Source organism: Octopus sinensis, linkage group LG6 (assembly GCF_006345805.1).
Source record: "Octopus sinensis linkage group LG6, ASM634580v1, whole genome shotgun sequence".
Taxonomy (NCBI): domain Eukaryota; kingdom Metazoa; phylum Mollusca; class Cephalopoda; order Octopoda; family Octopodidae; genus Octopus; species Octopus sinensis.
Genome location: NC_043002.1, coordinates 194,407 through 210,938, shown reverse-complemented (window position 1 = coordinate 210,938; position 16,532 = coordinate 194,407). Strand labels below are relative to the sequence as shown.

The following is a 16,532-nucleotide window of genomic DNA, read 5'->3' as shown; positions in this document are numbered from 1 at the left end:
CAAAGAAACCCTTCAGTTTCAGGGGAAGTCAGCAAAGAAACCCTTCAGTTTCAGGGGAAGTCAGCAAAGACACCCTTCAGTTTCAGGGGAAGTCAGCAAAGACACCCTTCAGTTTCAGGGGAAGTCAGCAAAGACACCCTTCAGTTTCAGGGGAAGTCAGCAAAGACACCCTTCAGTTTCAGGGGAAGTCAGCAAAGAAACCCTTCAGTTTCAGGGGAAGTCAGCAAAGAAACCGTTCAGTTTCAGGGGAAGTCAGCAAAGACACCGTTCAGTTTCAGGGGAAGTCAGCAAAGACACCCTTCAGTTTCAGGGGAAGTCAGCAAAGACACCCTTCAGTTTCAGGGGAAGTCAGCAAAGAAATCCTTCAGTTTCAGGGGAAGTCAGCAAAGACACCCTTCAGTTTCAGGGGAAGTCAGCAAAGAAACCCTTCAGTTTCAGGGGAAGTCAATAAAGACACCCTTCAGTTTCAGGGGAAGTCAGCAAAGAAACCCTTCAGTTTCAGGGGAAGTCAGCAAAGAAACCCTTCAGTTTCAGGGGAAGTCAGCAAAGACACCCTTCAGTTTCAGGGGAAGTCAGCAAAGAAACCCTTCAGTTTCAGGGGAAGTCAGCAAAGACACCCTTCAGTTTCAGGGGAAGTCAGCAAAGAAACCCTTCAGTTTCAGGGGAAGTCAGCAAAGACACCCTTCAGTTTCAGGGGAAGTCAGCAAAGAAATCCTTCAGTTTCAGGGGAAGTCAGCAAAGACACCCTTCAGTTTCAGGGGAAGTCAGCAAAGACACCCTTCAGTTTCAGGGGAAGTCAGCAAAGACACCCTTTAGTTTCAGGGGAAGTCAGCAAAGACACCCTTCAGTTTCAGGGGAAGTCAGCAAAGAAACCCTTCAGTTTCAGGGGAAGTCAGCAAAGACACCCTTCAGTTTCAGGGGAAGTCAGCAAAGAAATCCTTCAGTTTCAGGGGAAGTCAGCAAAGACACCCTTCAGTTTCAGGGGAAGTCAGCAAAGACACCCTTCAGTTTCAGGGGAAGTCAGCAAAGACACCCTTCAATTTCAGGGGAAGTCAGCAAAGACACCCTTCAGTTTCAGGGGAAGTCAGCAAAGAAACCCTTCAGTTTCAGGGGAAGTCAGCAAAGACACCCTTCAGTTTCAGGGGAAGTCAGCAAAGACACCCTTCAGTTTCAGGGGAAGTCAGCAAAGACACCCTTCAGTTTCAGGGTGAGGATCAAAGGTTAAAGAACTAAATAAGGTTCTTTTTTTTTTAAATGAACTATCATTGTTTACCTTAACATGGCAGTAATAACACCTGTTATATTTCTGGATTGGTTTCTGAAAGGAATAATGATGCTGGTGTTGCAAACGTTTACAACTGGTGACCTCGTAATAACCAGCAGCCTACAAATAAAATTAAAAAGAATGTAAATGAACATTTTCTCGTGTCTGTGTGTATATTTAATGTACATAATATAAAGAAACAAGCTACTAATACAAGGGGGGTCTGGGCAGGGTTCATGTTCTCGACCTGCCTCCAGTCAAGTAGGTCTCCTTCCCCTACACCTACCCATGCAACTTTTGTTTCTTTCAATCTGACCCTTCCATTTGCCAAACAGCCTCTCTCCTCTCTCCTCCTCCTCCTCCTTTAGATGTGACTACAACTTGTCAATCTTCTCGTGCACAGCTCTTTTACCTGTTGCCACATCCAGACTGCATCATTTTCTGTTTTTTGTTATTCCCATTGCAACACATTTCTCTCTTCATCCAAAACACTACACGACCCACTATCCATGTTACTCATCACCTCATTTACTCTGCTAAAAATGTAATTCATTGCATTAAATGTTGAGTCTGGGGCTCAATAAATATTGAAGAACCTTCTCAAAGATTAACTAATTTAGAGAACAACTTCTGAGTGTCTAATGAAACTTAACTCTTGCAGGTCACTCCCAGTGCTATCTTGCTTTTGGAAGTTTCCAACCAGCAAATGGTTTACTTTTTGCTTAGGGACATCCACAACAAAGTGTCAGAAGCCAATTGGTTTTTCTTCATTCCATTCCTCCCCCACACATCAGGCATCTCTCCAAGCCCTACATATTATCTTGCCAATACAAATAAATATTTTTATCATAACAGTCTACATTCCGATTCATCTAGTAGGCCAATTATTTGTACTCCACTCAGCCCCTCAAACTCTTCTTTCAATGCATCATCTATATTCACTTACCACTCATAATACATTGTCAGAAACAATCATAACTTACCCCATTTCTATTCCTCAACTACTTTTTATGCGAGATGCTTAATACACTTAGATTTTTCTGTAACAATTTTTTCTCTTTTCTATCTTTACAAAGAACAAACCATCAGGAAATATCACTCTCTTCCATTTCTCCACAGCAAAATTAATTTATTTCATTTCTGTAGACTTTGTTTGTTTTTGGTCCATATATAAATACTCATGAACACAACACCCTTCCTCCACTTCTGTTAGCATTAAAAGTGGATATAAAACAATTTATCATCATCTAAATTTAAAAAAATAAAGAATACCTGGGTTTGCTGAGAGATGTATCATTTAAGAACTGCGGATTAAGGCTTAAATTCCTTGATGTACCGAAGCATTGAACCGTAACAGGCCGACCAGGATGTAGAAATCTACAAATATTTTCATACAAAAGAGGAACTGCATTGATATATGACAACAGAAGAAACATTTCTAGATACAAACCATTATTATTCACAACAATTTAGTCAAGGTTTTACTTTAAAACTAATTTGTATCTTTTGCAAAAAGGATTTCTATTTTTAGTTCTAATGTAATATTTTGTCAAACTAAATCCTTTTCTTGCAAAATATATATTACTCAAGTTTATTTTCTGAATTCCCAATGCCATTTTGGATATGAAAGAAATTTATCAACGAGAAATGAAAGTATCTTTATTCACAATAGAATATTGTTTAGAACAGAAAAACATTAAAAGATCTCTCGAGCACATCCCCAGCATCTCCATTACTCCACACTCAGAAGTTGATTAACAAAATATCAATGTTATTCTTCCTCAGAACCTCAATGTTTCAGAAGGTTCTCCTTTTCTTGCATTTTGTTTTTCTTTTTTAATTTTAATTAATCTGCTTGCACAAAATATTGTATGGAGGCTTCTACAGGAAGAAAAAAAGACAAAACTAAAAGGAGTTGATTGATATGTTTGCCATAATATCAACAAGTTTTTAGAGACATATTTATTTTGTTCAGACTGCCAAAAAGAACCAGCTTAAAAACAAAATGAACAGCTTAAAAGAAAGGATAATCTGTGAGACTTGAACATGCTTTTTCAGTTAATAAACTGGAATTTGGCACTTTTTCTCTCTAGTTACGAAACAGCCATTCAGAGCTGTTCTGTAATTATTGCAGGTCAAGCACAAGAGAATATATTTGATCTTTTGAAGTAAACTATAAAGAACAGATTTGAAACACGAGGCTGTAGAAGGAGAAAAGAAATTAGAAAAAACTTTAAAGTTTGTGTAACAAGGCTTTCTTGAATTCCCAGGGTTCTGAGAATGTAATGTCTGCATCAACAAAATGTTTGCAGAAATTTATTTGCAATTCTTGTTTATCTTCTAAGATCAATTACTATTCGATAAATGACTTTTTGAGAAAGAAAATATTGACAGGCAGCCAGAGTGCAACCAGTAAATTCTATTCACATAATTTGAATTGCGTATTTTTGGAGTTAATATTTTGTTTTTCTCTCAAGTATACTGAAATCAATATAGTTGTGGGAATTGAACTCACTGGCTAGCAAAATACAGGGATGGAAGTACAGCTTCAGGTTCAATCCCGCTGCAAGACACCTTGGACAACTGTTTTCACTCTAGATCCACAGTGATGGAATTTCATAAATGGAAACTAAAAGAAGTTTGTGTGTGTGTGTGTGTGAATATTTACAAAAGTAGTAAGCAACAGATCCAGTGATGATATCTGTCAACAAATCTTCCACAAACTCTGCATTTTCAAATTCTACTGGAATAAAAAAAATCCTTTACTGGAAAATCAGATGGTTTCAAAATGGTTGAGGACGGGAAAAGCATCATCATCATCATCATCATCATTTAACGTCCGCTTTCCATGCTAGCATGGGTTGGACGATTTTGACTGAGGGCTGGCGAACCAAACGGCCGCATCAAGCTCCAATCTTGATCTGGCAGGGTTTCTACAGCTGGATGCCCTTCCTAATGCCAACCACTCCGAGAGTGTAGTGGGTGCACTTTACATGCCACTGGCATCCAGCCATAAAACTCCTACCTCCATTTCCTTCCATCTAAGACATGCTAGCATGGGAAAACATGTTAAATGAAACAAAAGATTAGTTATTAAAAAATTCTGTTAATATATTAATTTTTTTTTGTTTGAAATGCTAAATATTAGATAATCTTTAAATATAGATCAATATTTTCAACTACTAAAAATTATATACAAGTACATTTAAATTATAAATTTCGTATTTTTAGAAGGAAAACACCACTTACTCTACTGAGACATAGCCTTCTGTAATCGGAGGGATCAAGTGTAAAGGTGAGAACTGAACCAAACTAAACCCATTGGTGCTTGGATTTTGTTGACAGTAAACAGTTACCTGCAAGAGAATGATAGAACTAAAATCTAATGAATTCTAAAATATTCATATCTTAATTTTGGCTATTTCCTTAGCATAATGAAAATGAAAAACAATTAAGCTGTTATATTATTCGATGAAATAACTGTAAAATAAACTTGCTGGGGATTGCAACAAGCAACATAGCTTTTCCTTTCTTGCTCAACACATACAAACACATCTATTGTGATCATCACCATCATCTGTGGCTTATGCCAGCGCCGCCTTGACTGGCTTCCATGCTGGTGGCACATAAAAAGCACCAACCGATTGCGGTCGTTGCCAGCCTGCCCTGGCACCTGTGCCGATGACACGTAAAAAGCACCCACTACGCTCACGGAGTGGTTGGCGTTAGGAAGGGCATCCAGCCGTAGAAACACTGCCAGATCAGACTGGAGCCTGGTGCAGCCTCCTGGCTTCCCAGACCCCGGTCAAACCGTCCAACCCATGCTAACATGGAAAACGGACGTTAAACGATGATGATGATGATGCTGACACAAATTGGATAGTTCGACAGAAGCTGGCAAGCCTGAGGACTGCACCAAGCTCTGCAGTCCTACAATTGGGTTAGGGTTCCTACAATTAGATGCTCTTCCTACGGTCAACCACTTTACAGAGTGATTTTTATGTGGCACCAACAGTGAGATGAGCAGGAACCTTGCAAGACAAACCTCTCAACTGAGGTAGTTGAGAGTACTGAAAGAGGTGACTTTGATGCCAGATGATTAGAGATCCAGGTATGGTAGGGGGGACCGAATCAGGTGTCTTGCTGTAGAGAAGACACGTGGTAGCAGCAGTTGGAGAAAAAGAGAAGGAAAAGAGGAAGATGTGTCGGAGGCAGAAAGGACTGGACATGGATGGAGGCAGAAAGGACTGGACATGGATGGAGGCAGAAAGGACTGGACATGGATGGAGGCAGAAAGGACTGGACATGGATGGAGGCAGAAAGGACTGGACATGGATGGAGGCAGAAAGGACTGGACATGGATGGAGGCAGAAAGGACTGGACATGGATGGAGGCAGAAAGGACTGGACATGGATGGAGGCAGAAAGGACTGGACATGGATGGAGGCAGAAAGGACTGGACATGGATGGAGGCAGAAAGGAGTGGACATGGATGGAGGCAGAAAGGAGTGGACATGGATGGAGGCAGAAAGGAGTGGACATGGATGGAGGCAGAAAGGACTGGACATGGATGGAGGCAGAAAGGACTGGACATGGATGGAGGCAGAAAGGACTGGACATGGATGGAGGCAGAAAGGACTGGACAGAAAGGGCCTTCTCAAACACAGCAACTCATCAATCATTTCAGTCCTTTGTCATTGCTGTGAGGTTCAACATCTGAAGGTCACTTTTTACCGTTTTGTCTAATGTCTCCCTCTTCTGCAGATTCTATCAACATTTAACACTTCTTTACGTAGCTGTCCCCACCCACATAACCATACTAGCCCAGTCTTCCCTCTTGCACACTACATCTGATGCCTCTTTGGCTCACTCTTTCCCTCTGTAGCACTATGATCAGAGGCATTCCTGCCATGACCATCCCATCTTTTTCTTAAATGTAAGGAACCCTAGACCACATTATCTGAAGCACTTTTTTGTAGAGAGGTATGATCTGAAGGATATTTGGTGGTTATATCAAGCGGGTCGAGCAACCATGTAGAGCGTTTTTATTTTTTGTATGAATAAGTAAAATTCAATGAAAAATTTTTGCAAAAGTTTAGAAAAGTTTTTGAAGCCAAAAATGAAAAACTTACACAATAAGGAGAGAACCAAATGACTTCAATTGTTTATGAGTAGAAATTATGAACAGGGCAGAGTTAACAGCATTATAGACCCTCGCTGCCCCCCCCCCCACCAAGAGCAATGCACTAGAGTCCCTGTACACACAGTCACTGCATGATTAGTATTGAACCGTGCACACTGGTAGACAACAGAAAAAAAAAAAATCCATATTAATATTTTTAGAAGTAAATTCTCCACTTCCTCACCCAATAATTTCTGTTGTCCTCTTTCGGTAACATTGATGTAAAATAAACTTTAATGCCATCACACAATGAAAGAGCGTTTCTTGTTATCTCTACAAAATACAGCCAGCACTGATTTTTGTTATATTTCATATCCGAGACATCAGAGTCGAAGGAGTAACGAGCATATATGCCATATTTGTTTTTTTTTGGGGGGGGGGCCCTTCATCAGCACACATTTAATCCTTTAACCATCCCCGAACACATTGCTTAGTAAAGGTTACACCATTGTATATAATGGCGGAGAAGGTAAAAATCAAGAACTGTATACCCTTTGCATTTTTTTTTTGTTTCAGGAACACACTATATCGAGGGTGGATATTCCGAATCTGCATTTCAAAATTTAAATCCCCCCACACACACACATATAAATTTCTTAAATTTTCGCTTTTTAAAAAATTCTTTTGGCGAAATACGTAGAAAAATACAGAGATTATGATTCTAAAAAAGAAAATTCTGTAAAAATTTCAATTAAAATAACTCCCCCCTCTCCACCCTAGGACAAGAAATTAAAGTGTTTTTTTTTAATTTATGTTCCATGACGAACATAACCCAACATGTTGTGGTTGAGGGTCTTTTGGAATTAAGAGAGGGATGTAAAAATTTTTTGCACCCACACACAACAAAATGACATTAAAAGAATTTTTTTTTCTCTTTTGGTAATTCATATTTAGAAAGTTGCTTCTCGGTTTGACTGTTGTTTCTAGTTTATCAAATTTCCAGTTGGGGGTAGATTTAAATTTTGAAATTTTTTCTTCTTTGGTAATTTGTATTAAAATTTTGAAAACGTGTTTCTAGCATTGTCTGGTTTTCTCTTTAGATACTTTTTGCGTCTGCTATTTTATAATTCTATTCGTGTTTGAAACATTAGCAGAGAAAACACTTTAATTTCACTTCTTGTCGTGGGGTGGAGCAAAAGGGGGTGTTTATTTTATTTATTTTTGACAAATTGAGATTTTACAAATTTTTTTTTGTCAGAACCATAATTTCCGTATTTTTCTACGTATTTCACCTTAAAATTTTTTTGGAAAAGTGAAAATAAAAAATTTTTTTTTGAGAGGGAGGGGGTGGTGGTTAAATTTTGAAATGCAGATTCGGAATTTCCTCCCTCAATATAGTGTGTAGAACATGTAAAAATAAAACGGTCGTTATAAAGATCCTCACCAGGGAACAAAAAAAAATTAACCAGCCTGTTGGGGGTGTTAACAAGTGTGTGGAAAACAAATATGAAAAGAAAAAATGCACACTGATGACCTGGGGACTTCTGGAAAGTTCACAAGATCCGATTTTTCCATCATAAATTCGGGTACAATGGATACACTCTCTTGCTTGTTTCAGTCATTTGACTGTGGCCATGCTGGAGCACCGCCTTTAGTTGAACAGATCGACCCCAGGACTTATTCTTTGTAAGCCTAGTACTTATTCTATCGGTCTCTTTTGCTGAACTGCTAAGTTACGGGGAGGTAAGCACACCAGCATCGCTTGTCAAGCGATGTTGAGGGGACAAACACAGACACACACATATATATATACATACGACAGGCTTCTTTCAGTTTCTGTCAACCAAACCCACTCACAAGGCTTTGGCTGGCCTGAGGCTATAGAAGAAGACAGTTGCCCAAGGTGTTACGCAGTACGACTGAACTCGGAACCATGTAGTTCATAAGCAAGCTACTTGCCACACAACCACTCCTAAGCCTATATATATATATATATATATATACACGTGTCAGGTCACTTGAGTGTTACTGGTACCATGTAGTCCAGTACAACCTAGGGAGTTTTTTAAGGTGAAGTGCAGTGTGTGCAAACTGGCCCCCACCCTTTAAGCACAAGTTTCATCTGCCATGGCCTAGCAAGCTGGGACGGTGACAGCGAGATCCTCGGGCCGTAGGTTTGAAGTCGGAGTTATCCTCTCCTAGGAGGGTTGCCAACCATGGCTGACGAGCCCCTCCTACCTGTGCCATCCAAACCATGGTGAAAGAGAGAAAAGGATCCATGGTTTTCAGTAGGTGTATACTACCCGGTTGCCTAGGCCGGAGTAGGGGGTTAGCTTAGGGGACCCCACCTGGAGCCTTTGACTAAAAAGTCTATCTACAAGGCAGCAGAGAGTTAGTTGGCCGTTGACTACGCTGTAGTTCTTCCGCCCTTTGACAGGTCTTATTTTTTGTCCTGCAGGGTGTCCAACAAACACCCGCCTCACCAAGCAAGCCTGGTGGGGTTGCCAGTTTAGTCGCCGACGACCCGACCATGTAACAGGTTGTACTGGACTACATGGTACCAGTAACACTCAAGTGACCTGACACATGTGTATATATATATATATATATATATATTATATATATATAGGCTTAGGAGTGGTTGTGTGGCAAGTAGCTTGCTTATGAACTACATGGTTCCGAGTTCAAAAACTCCCTAGTGCAGGCCAAAGGACATGTCCACGTTCTGTGACCAACCATCCTAAAAGCCCTGCAGCGATGAGAAAGGGGCGAAAGTGGAAGATGTCACTGGAAGCCGTAGTCTCAACCCTACATGTTGGTGGCTCAGGACTTTGGTCGCCTGGTTGTCGATCCAGAGGTGACGACACCACTCGGCAGCATCCTGAGCGACCAGGCAGCCCTATTTAGGGAGAGCACTGCCTGCTCCACATGGAGAGGGGCAGTAGAAAAGGTTCGCCTAAACAAAGCTCATCTCCTCTATACCCAGTTGGCTAACCGCAGTCAACGGGCATCTTCAGAGCGGTCGAACAAACATGGAAACAAAACCAAAGGAAAGTAAGCAGGAGTTGAAAGTTGCCTGCTGGAATGTCAGGACCATGCTAGACAAGGCTGACAGCAGCCGCCCGGAACGTCGTTCGGCTCTCATAGCCCATGAACTCTCCCGTCTCAACATTGACATAGCAGCTCTCAGCGAGGTCCACTTCGCTGACGAGGGCAGCCTCAAAGAACATGGCGCTGGCTACACCCTCTTCTGGTCCGGAAAACCATTATCTGAAAAACGTGTGTCAGGTGTAGGACTCATGGTGAGGAATTCCATCACCTCCAAACTGGAAACATTACCCACGGGCCACTCGGACCGCATCATATCCATGCGCCTACCACTGGAGGGCAAACAACATCTCACTCTCTTCAGTGTTTATGCTCCAACTCTACTGGCAGATCCCGCGGACAAAGACAGCTTCTATTCTGATCTGCTCAGACTCTTGAACAACACCCCTGCAAACGACAAGGTCCTGATCCTTGGCAACTTAAACGCAAGAGTTGGGAAGGACTTTGAGGTTTGGAAAGGAGTCCTTGGAAGACATTGGTGACTTTAATGACAACGGGCACCTTTTGCTCGAGTTCTGCACAGAGCACCAACTTGCTATTACCAACACAATCTTCCAACAGAAAGACCGTCTGAAAACAACTTGGATGCATCCCCGGTCTAAACATTGGCATCTACTTGACTATGTGCTTGTGCGCCAGTGGGACCTGAAAGACATTCTACACACAAGAGTGATGCCCAGTGCAGAGTGCCACACCGACCATCGCCTTGTCCACTGCAAGCTCAAACTGCAGTTCAAACCCAAACCCAAGAAGAAAGGTAACCCCATAAAGAAACTCAGTGTCGACAGCTTGTGCCGGGAGGAAGTGAAAATCAAGTTCCAAGCAAACCTGCAGCAAAGACTAGAATCCCCCTGCACTGATGACACCACCATAGACACTTTGTGGGAGAACCTGAAATCAGCCATCCTTAAGACATTTGAGGAAGTTCTTGGGCACACGAAGAAGAAAAACAAGGACTGGTTCAATGAAAATGACAAGGAGATCCAGGAATTACTAGCGAGGAAGAGGGCAGCTCATCAGGCCCACCTCGCACAACCAGCCTGTCTTGTGAAGAAAACTGCCTTTCGGTGCGCATGCAGCACCCTGCAGCGAAAACAGAGAAATGCAGAACGAGTGGTGGGACCACCTGGCTTGGAGAACCCAGCTATGCACTGACCTCAGAGCCAACAGAGGCACAACAGATATGGTGTTCGTCCTCCGCCAACTCCAGGAGAAGTGCCAAGAACAAAACAGGGGACTCTATGCTACTTTCATCGACCTTACAAAAACATTTGACACAGTGAGCAGGACAGGACTATGGCTCATCCTGGAACGACTTGGCTGTCCCACCAAGTTTCTACAGATGGTGATCCAGCTGCATGAGAATCAGTATGGTCAGATCAGACTCAATGCTGACCTGTCGGAGCCCTTCCTCATTTCCAACAGCATGAAGCAGGGTTGCGTCCTGGCACCGACTATCTTCAGCATGATGATCAAGTATGCAACTGAAGATATGGAGGATGAGGACGGAGTATATGTTAGGTATCGTCTGGATGGCAGTCTCTTCAATCTACGGCGTCTCCAAGCCCACACCAAGACCCAGGAGAGGTTGATTCCAGACCTTCTCTTCGCAGACGACGCTGTCCTTGTTGCCCACACAGAGCGAGCTCTGCAGCGCATCATGTCCTGCTTTGCAGATGCCTATCAGCTCTTTGGCCTTGAGGTCAGCCTCAAGAAGACGGAGGTGCTTCACCAACCTACAGCCCAAGAAGAATACCGCCCACCCCACATCACTATCTGCAGTACTGAGCTGAAATCAACACAGCAGTTTACATACCTGGGCTGCATCATCTCATCCGATGCAAGGATCGACAAGGAAATTAACAATAGACTTTCTAAGGCAAATAGCTCCTTTGGCAGATTGTACAAATGTGTTTGGCACAGTGGTGGCCTGAAGAACAAAACAAAGATCAGTATCTACAAGGCCGTGGTTCTCACCACTCTTCTCTACGGCTCAGAGACCTGGATCAATTACCACAGTCACATCCATCTCCTTGAGCGCTTCCACCAGCGATGTCTCTGCACCATCCTCAACATTCACTGGAGTGACTTCATCACAAACATTGAAGTCTTGGAGCAAGCCGGGATCCCCAGCATTGAAGCCACGCTACTGAAGTACCATCTCCGATGGGCAGGGCATGTCTCCAGAATGGGGAACCATCGCCTTCCAAAGATTGCCCTGTTTGGCGAACTCTCCACCGGCCACCGAGTGAGAGGAGCTCCGAGGAAGCGCTACAAAGACTGCCTCAAGAAGTCTCTAACAGCATGTCATATTAACCACCAATGCTGGTCAGACCTGGCTGCGGACCGTGATGTCTGGCGCCACATGATCTTCAACGCAGTCAGCAAGTTTGAGGAACAAAGAAGAGACGCGCTTAAAGACAAGAGACGCAGGAGGAAGGCGCGAGCCGCCTCTGACACCACACCGGATGTTATCTTCGTCTGTGGACACTGCTCACAAACCTGCCTTTCCCATATCGGACTTGTCAGTCATGAGCATGCATGCACGCAATGTGGACAGCCTTCCAGATCTTCGGTCGCGAAGCCAAGCCATGCTATATACACATACATATATTTTAACGGGATCCCACGTTTTTGTTATGGAAGATCTAATTCTGAAAAAAAAAAATTTTCAAAATTTCTTTATGTTATCGCTGTTTGTGAGATTTGGCTGTTATTTCTAGCATGTGGATAGCCTGCTTGACGGCCTGAGGGTATATATTGTTTTTTTTCTCTCTTGTTGAAAAATTGAAATTTTACAAAAAAATATTTTTTTCAGAATCGTAATCGTATTTTTCTACGTATTTCAAAAAAAAAAAAAAAAAAAAAGCCGGAAAAAATGAAAACTGAAGGGAGTGGGGAATTGAGATTTTGAAAATGCGAGTTTTTAAATTTTTTTTTTTTTTTTCAGAATCGGATCCTCCATAACCAAGAACGTGGTATTTCGTAAAAAGAAGAAAAAAATCGATATATAGGCATAGGAGTGGCTGTGTGGTAAGTAGCTTGCTTACCAACCACATGGTTCCGGGTTCAGTCCCACTGCGTGGCACCTCGGGCAAGTGTCTTCTACTATAGCCTCGGGCCGACCAAAGCCTTGTGAATGGATTTCGTAGACGGAAACTGAAAGAAGCCCGTGATGTATATATATATATGTGTGTGTGTGTGTGCGTCTGTTTTTCACTCCAACATCGCTTGACAACCGATGCTGGTGTGTTTACGTCCCAGTAACTTAGCGGCTCGGCAAAAGAGAACGATAGAATAAGTACTAGGCTTAAAGGGTTAGATGGGTGCTGATGAAGGGCCAAACCCCTCCCCCTCGAAATATGGCATATACGTCCAACGCCCTTTCTTCATCTTCGTTGTTTGTTTACATCTGACGACGTCTCCGATACGAAAGGTCGAAAATGCGAGTTGGTTAGAATTTCGAGCGAATATCCGTAGAGATAAGCTTAATGTAAAAGCGCCGTATTGACTTATGAAAACGTTTAATATACTTTATGGTACTTCTAGCGAACAGTGGTCCCGGTGCGCGCACTCGCGCATCTGCGCTAGCTAGTCGTAAGTAGTCGATCTTACAACGACTCGCGCCTGTTTGTATTTCAAGGCTGAATCCATATCAAAGAAAATTAAATAATGTTTTTTTATAGTTATATTAATTGAGGTTGTATCAGGAAATCCCGCGCACCTACAAGTCATTAGGAAGTATTATTTGTTTGGCGCGGCTGAACGAAGTTTTAAATTTGATTTTAGAAAGTTATTTGGAAAAACAGTTTTGGCCGAATCAAACAGTCCACGTTTTCAAACATGCAAATAAAAAGTTTAAACAAATGGAAAGGAGTGAGGCAAAATTTATAAAATATTGTTTTTCATTGAATCGTTATCTTACACATTGAAAATACATAAATGCAAAGAAATTATCAAAAAATATGAAAACAAAACAAGTTACAGCTGATTTTATGGTTTGCTTCAACTCGAGAAAAAAATACAATGTACTTAAGAACTATGCCAGAGTGTAGGGAATCCCAGAAGATAATAAATCAACGGATATTCTCTTTGGAAGACGAGTGTGATAGCAAAGATTTACCAATTAAAGTTTCAAAAATGCAATAGCAAAGAGAAAAAAATATGCAAAAGAATTATCTTACATTTTCAGTGAGATTTAAAACGTCAGAAGCAATGCTATAATTTCGTACACTTAAATATATTGGTAGGAGACCCGTCTTCTGATAAAAAGGCCAGCTATAAAACTTGGTATTGCTAGTGGTTGAATTTCGAGATTCACCAATATGAATTTTACCAATTCCTGAAAATATTTAGAATTAAAATAAGAAACTGGCAAGTGGCATTAACTTCTTGTAGTTTACGACAACACTGAAAAAGAAAAGAAAAAAATACTACCTCATCATCAAAAACTTGCTCGGGTCGTTAGTTACGCGTATTTTGTATGCAATATTATTATATATAAGGCTAAGAACGTATGAAAAAGAGGTTATTAAACATAAGAGAAATATTCTACGAAAATACAAACCTTCAGCCGAAATATGAGTGATTATGGAGACTGTGAGTAGCAAAGTAAAATGAAAAAACCTTAGCTGAAGCGCCATGACACGCGCTTTGCTTAGTAACGGGTAAACATCTTGCCATTTACTGCAGAAATTTATGTGTGAAGTTTAATTTCATCTTGGGATCGAGTGAATTCCATTTGCAAAATCAGCTCCCTTTAATTTTGCTCAGACTCTTTTCAATTTTGGTGTATCGATGCAGTTCTGAATCTGAAGTTGTTTGGAATTAAAGTTAGGGAAGTTTGGGTAATTTTCGCCAATCAACAGACAGCGAGGCATTAACTGCTTGTTATTCTCACACCAGGATAATCGCTTCACGTGTTTTGTTTAATTAAAATTTATATTTATCAATTAGAATTTTATTGGAGATATTTTTCAGGTGAAGGTAAAGAATACGCACACCCGGTGGTTAACATTAGGTTTAGGCTTGCGCCGAAAACGGGTGGGCTGCCTATGCGTTACCTCCGCCTATTTTCCATATATTTCGTGGAGTTTTTCCGTGTTTTTCTATTTTTATCCACATTCAAGCCATTCAATTGTACCATTCCGAAGGAGATTTCGGTAGACTTCCGTCCGTTCCCCCAAAAGACCCAAACTTCGAAAAAAAAATTTTTTCGACCTCCCACCCCCTCACCTACGGGGAATAGGAATCTGCAAAAAAATTGGCAAAAATCGACATTTCTTAAATTACCATCCCCACCCCCATTTCCTTCATTTTTAACTTTTTTTCAAAAATTTTTTTTTCAAAATATGCAGAAAAATACGGAGATTATGAATCTGAAAAAATTTCCAAAACTTTTTGTAAAATTTTAAAGAATTTTTTTTTTTCTCTAAATATGCGGAAAAATACAGACATTATAATTCGGACAAAAGATTGCCAAAATTCAAAACATTTCTGTACTTACGGTTACGGTTTTAGGTTTAGTGTTGAGGGAAAAAAGTCAAAATTGAAGAAGTTGCTGAAGGGGACGGGATTTCACAATGCCGATCTTTGGCAATTTTCCGGAACTTCCGTATCCGAAAACGGTGATTTTTGGCAAAAAAAAATTTTTTGAATAAAGAAATTTGGGAGAAAATTGACGGGGAGGGGGGGAAGCAGGTGGAAGTCATTCCGGAGATTTTGAAAAACAGCCGTGGATGCAGTAAATTATTACCAAAAAAAAAAAAAAAGGGGCAGTAAATCTAGGCACACCAAGAGTAAGAAAGTGGTTCGTGTGAATTTGTATTGGCGGTACACTCGCAATGGTTGCAACCAACACCTGTCAGTTTAAATCCGGGTCAGACCAGAATGAGCCATTCTGTATTTTTATTGTGTCTTTCATTTTTAAAATGTTAGACCATAGTGTGAGGGAGATTTGGCTGTTATTTCTAGCAAACTGAACAATCACAGATTACCTCTTTGGCTGACGTGTATAACTAGCGTCCGTTTCTAGGATGATCAACTGAACTAGTTACACATTCAACTGCTGCTTATTTTATCAACCCTCACAGGACGAAAGGTAAAGTCAACCCAAGTGGAATGTAAAGCAGAATGAATCAGAATAATCATTTCCTAAACGATCCAGATGGAAAAAATTGCACAGAATTAAGGGATGGGATGTGAAAGACAGAAATTTTGAGGAAATTTTCCTTTGTATGAAACAAAATAAAAAAAAGGATTAAAAAGAAAATGAAGGAAGCCTGCCCACCTCACTTTTCCTTTTCTGTGGAGCATGGAACTTTGAAGGACTGTTGTTCCAAAAATTCTGTCCAGAATGGAGTGCCAGACTAAATGCTTTGTTCTATTTAGTTCTCTGTATTCTGAGTTCAAATCCCACGAAAGTCAGTTTACCTTTAATCCAACAGGTATCAATAAAATAAATTACACTAGAAGAGCTTACCAATAACAACACATTTCTCCATTCTTTTTGATTATCTTTATTCTTCTATTGAAAAAGGGGATTATCACATACACTCTTCTTCCCTTTGTTTTTGTATAAGTGCATTATAGATGCATCTTTGAACTGCTGGGCACCAGATACAGTTTCCCACATTGAACGGATCAATTTGCACAGCTTACTTACAAGGTGTCTGCTATCATGCTGGTATACCTCTATGGGAATATCGTCTTGTCCAAAAGCTTTATCAGTGGAAAGTTTTTTGAAAGCAATACTTATTTCTTCCAAGGAAGGCTGTTCCACTAGTTCTTCAATGATAGATCCCTGGGGATTTCGTTGATTACATCAGCACCGATAGTGGATTCTTCATTTGATATAGATTTAAAGTGTTCAGCCCATCTCTTCAGAATTTCATCTTTCCTACTTAAGGGTTTTATTCCATCGTTCAAGAGAATAGATGCTGTACAATCTTTTTGGGGGCCAAATACATTTTTAAGAATGTTATGCAGTATTCTGAAGTTCTTAGAGTTAGCAGCCTTTTCCAATTTCCGAGCTTTTTTT

General features: G+C 40.9%; 1 protein-coding gene across 1 annotated transcript; it reads right to left on the bottom strand.

Annotated features, from left to right (window-relative positions):
- Positions 1-1,269: 1,269 nt before the first annotated feature.
- Positions 1,270-14,290, bottom strand: LOC115212828. The gene is made up of 5 exons (XM_029781599.2): positions 14,061-14,290; positions 13,678-13,835; positions 4,514-4,620; positions 2,537-2,641; positions 1,270-1,384 (listed from the first exon to the last, which is right to left on the bottom strand). The coding sequence occupies exons 1-5, from the start codon at positions 14,134-14,136 to the stop codon at positions 1,270-1,272; spliced, it is 561 nt and encodes a 186-aa protein (XP_029637459.2). The 5' UTR covers positions 14,137-14,290.
- Between the last annotated feature and the right edge of the window lie 2,242 nt (positions 14,291-16,532).

Excerpts from the sequence above, each read along its gene's own strand:
- LOC115212828 (XM_029781599.2), bottom strand. The coding sequence starts at position 14,136 with ATGGCGCTTCAGCTAAGGTTTTTTCATTTTACTTTGCTACTCACAGTC. Across the intron at positions 2,642-4,513 it reads GAAGGCTATGTCTCAGTAGA|ATTTCTACATCCTGGTCGGC; the intron begins GTAAGTGGTGTT and ends AAATATTTGTAG. Across the intron at positions 1,385-2,536 it reads ACATCTCTCAGCAAACCCAG|GCTGCTGGTTATTACGAGGT; the intron begins GTATTCTTTATT and ends TTTTATTTGTAG.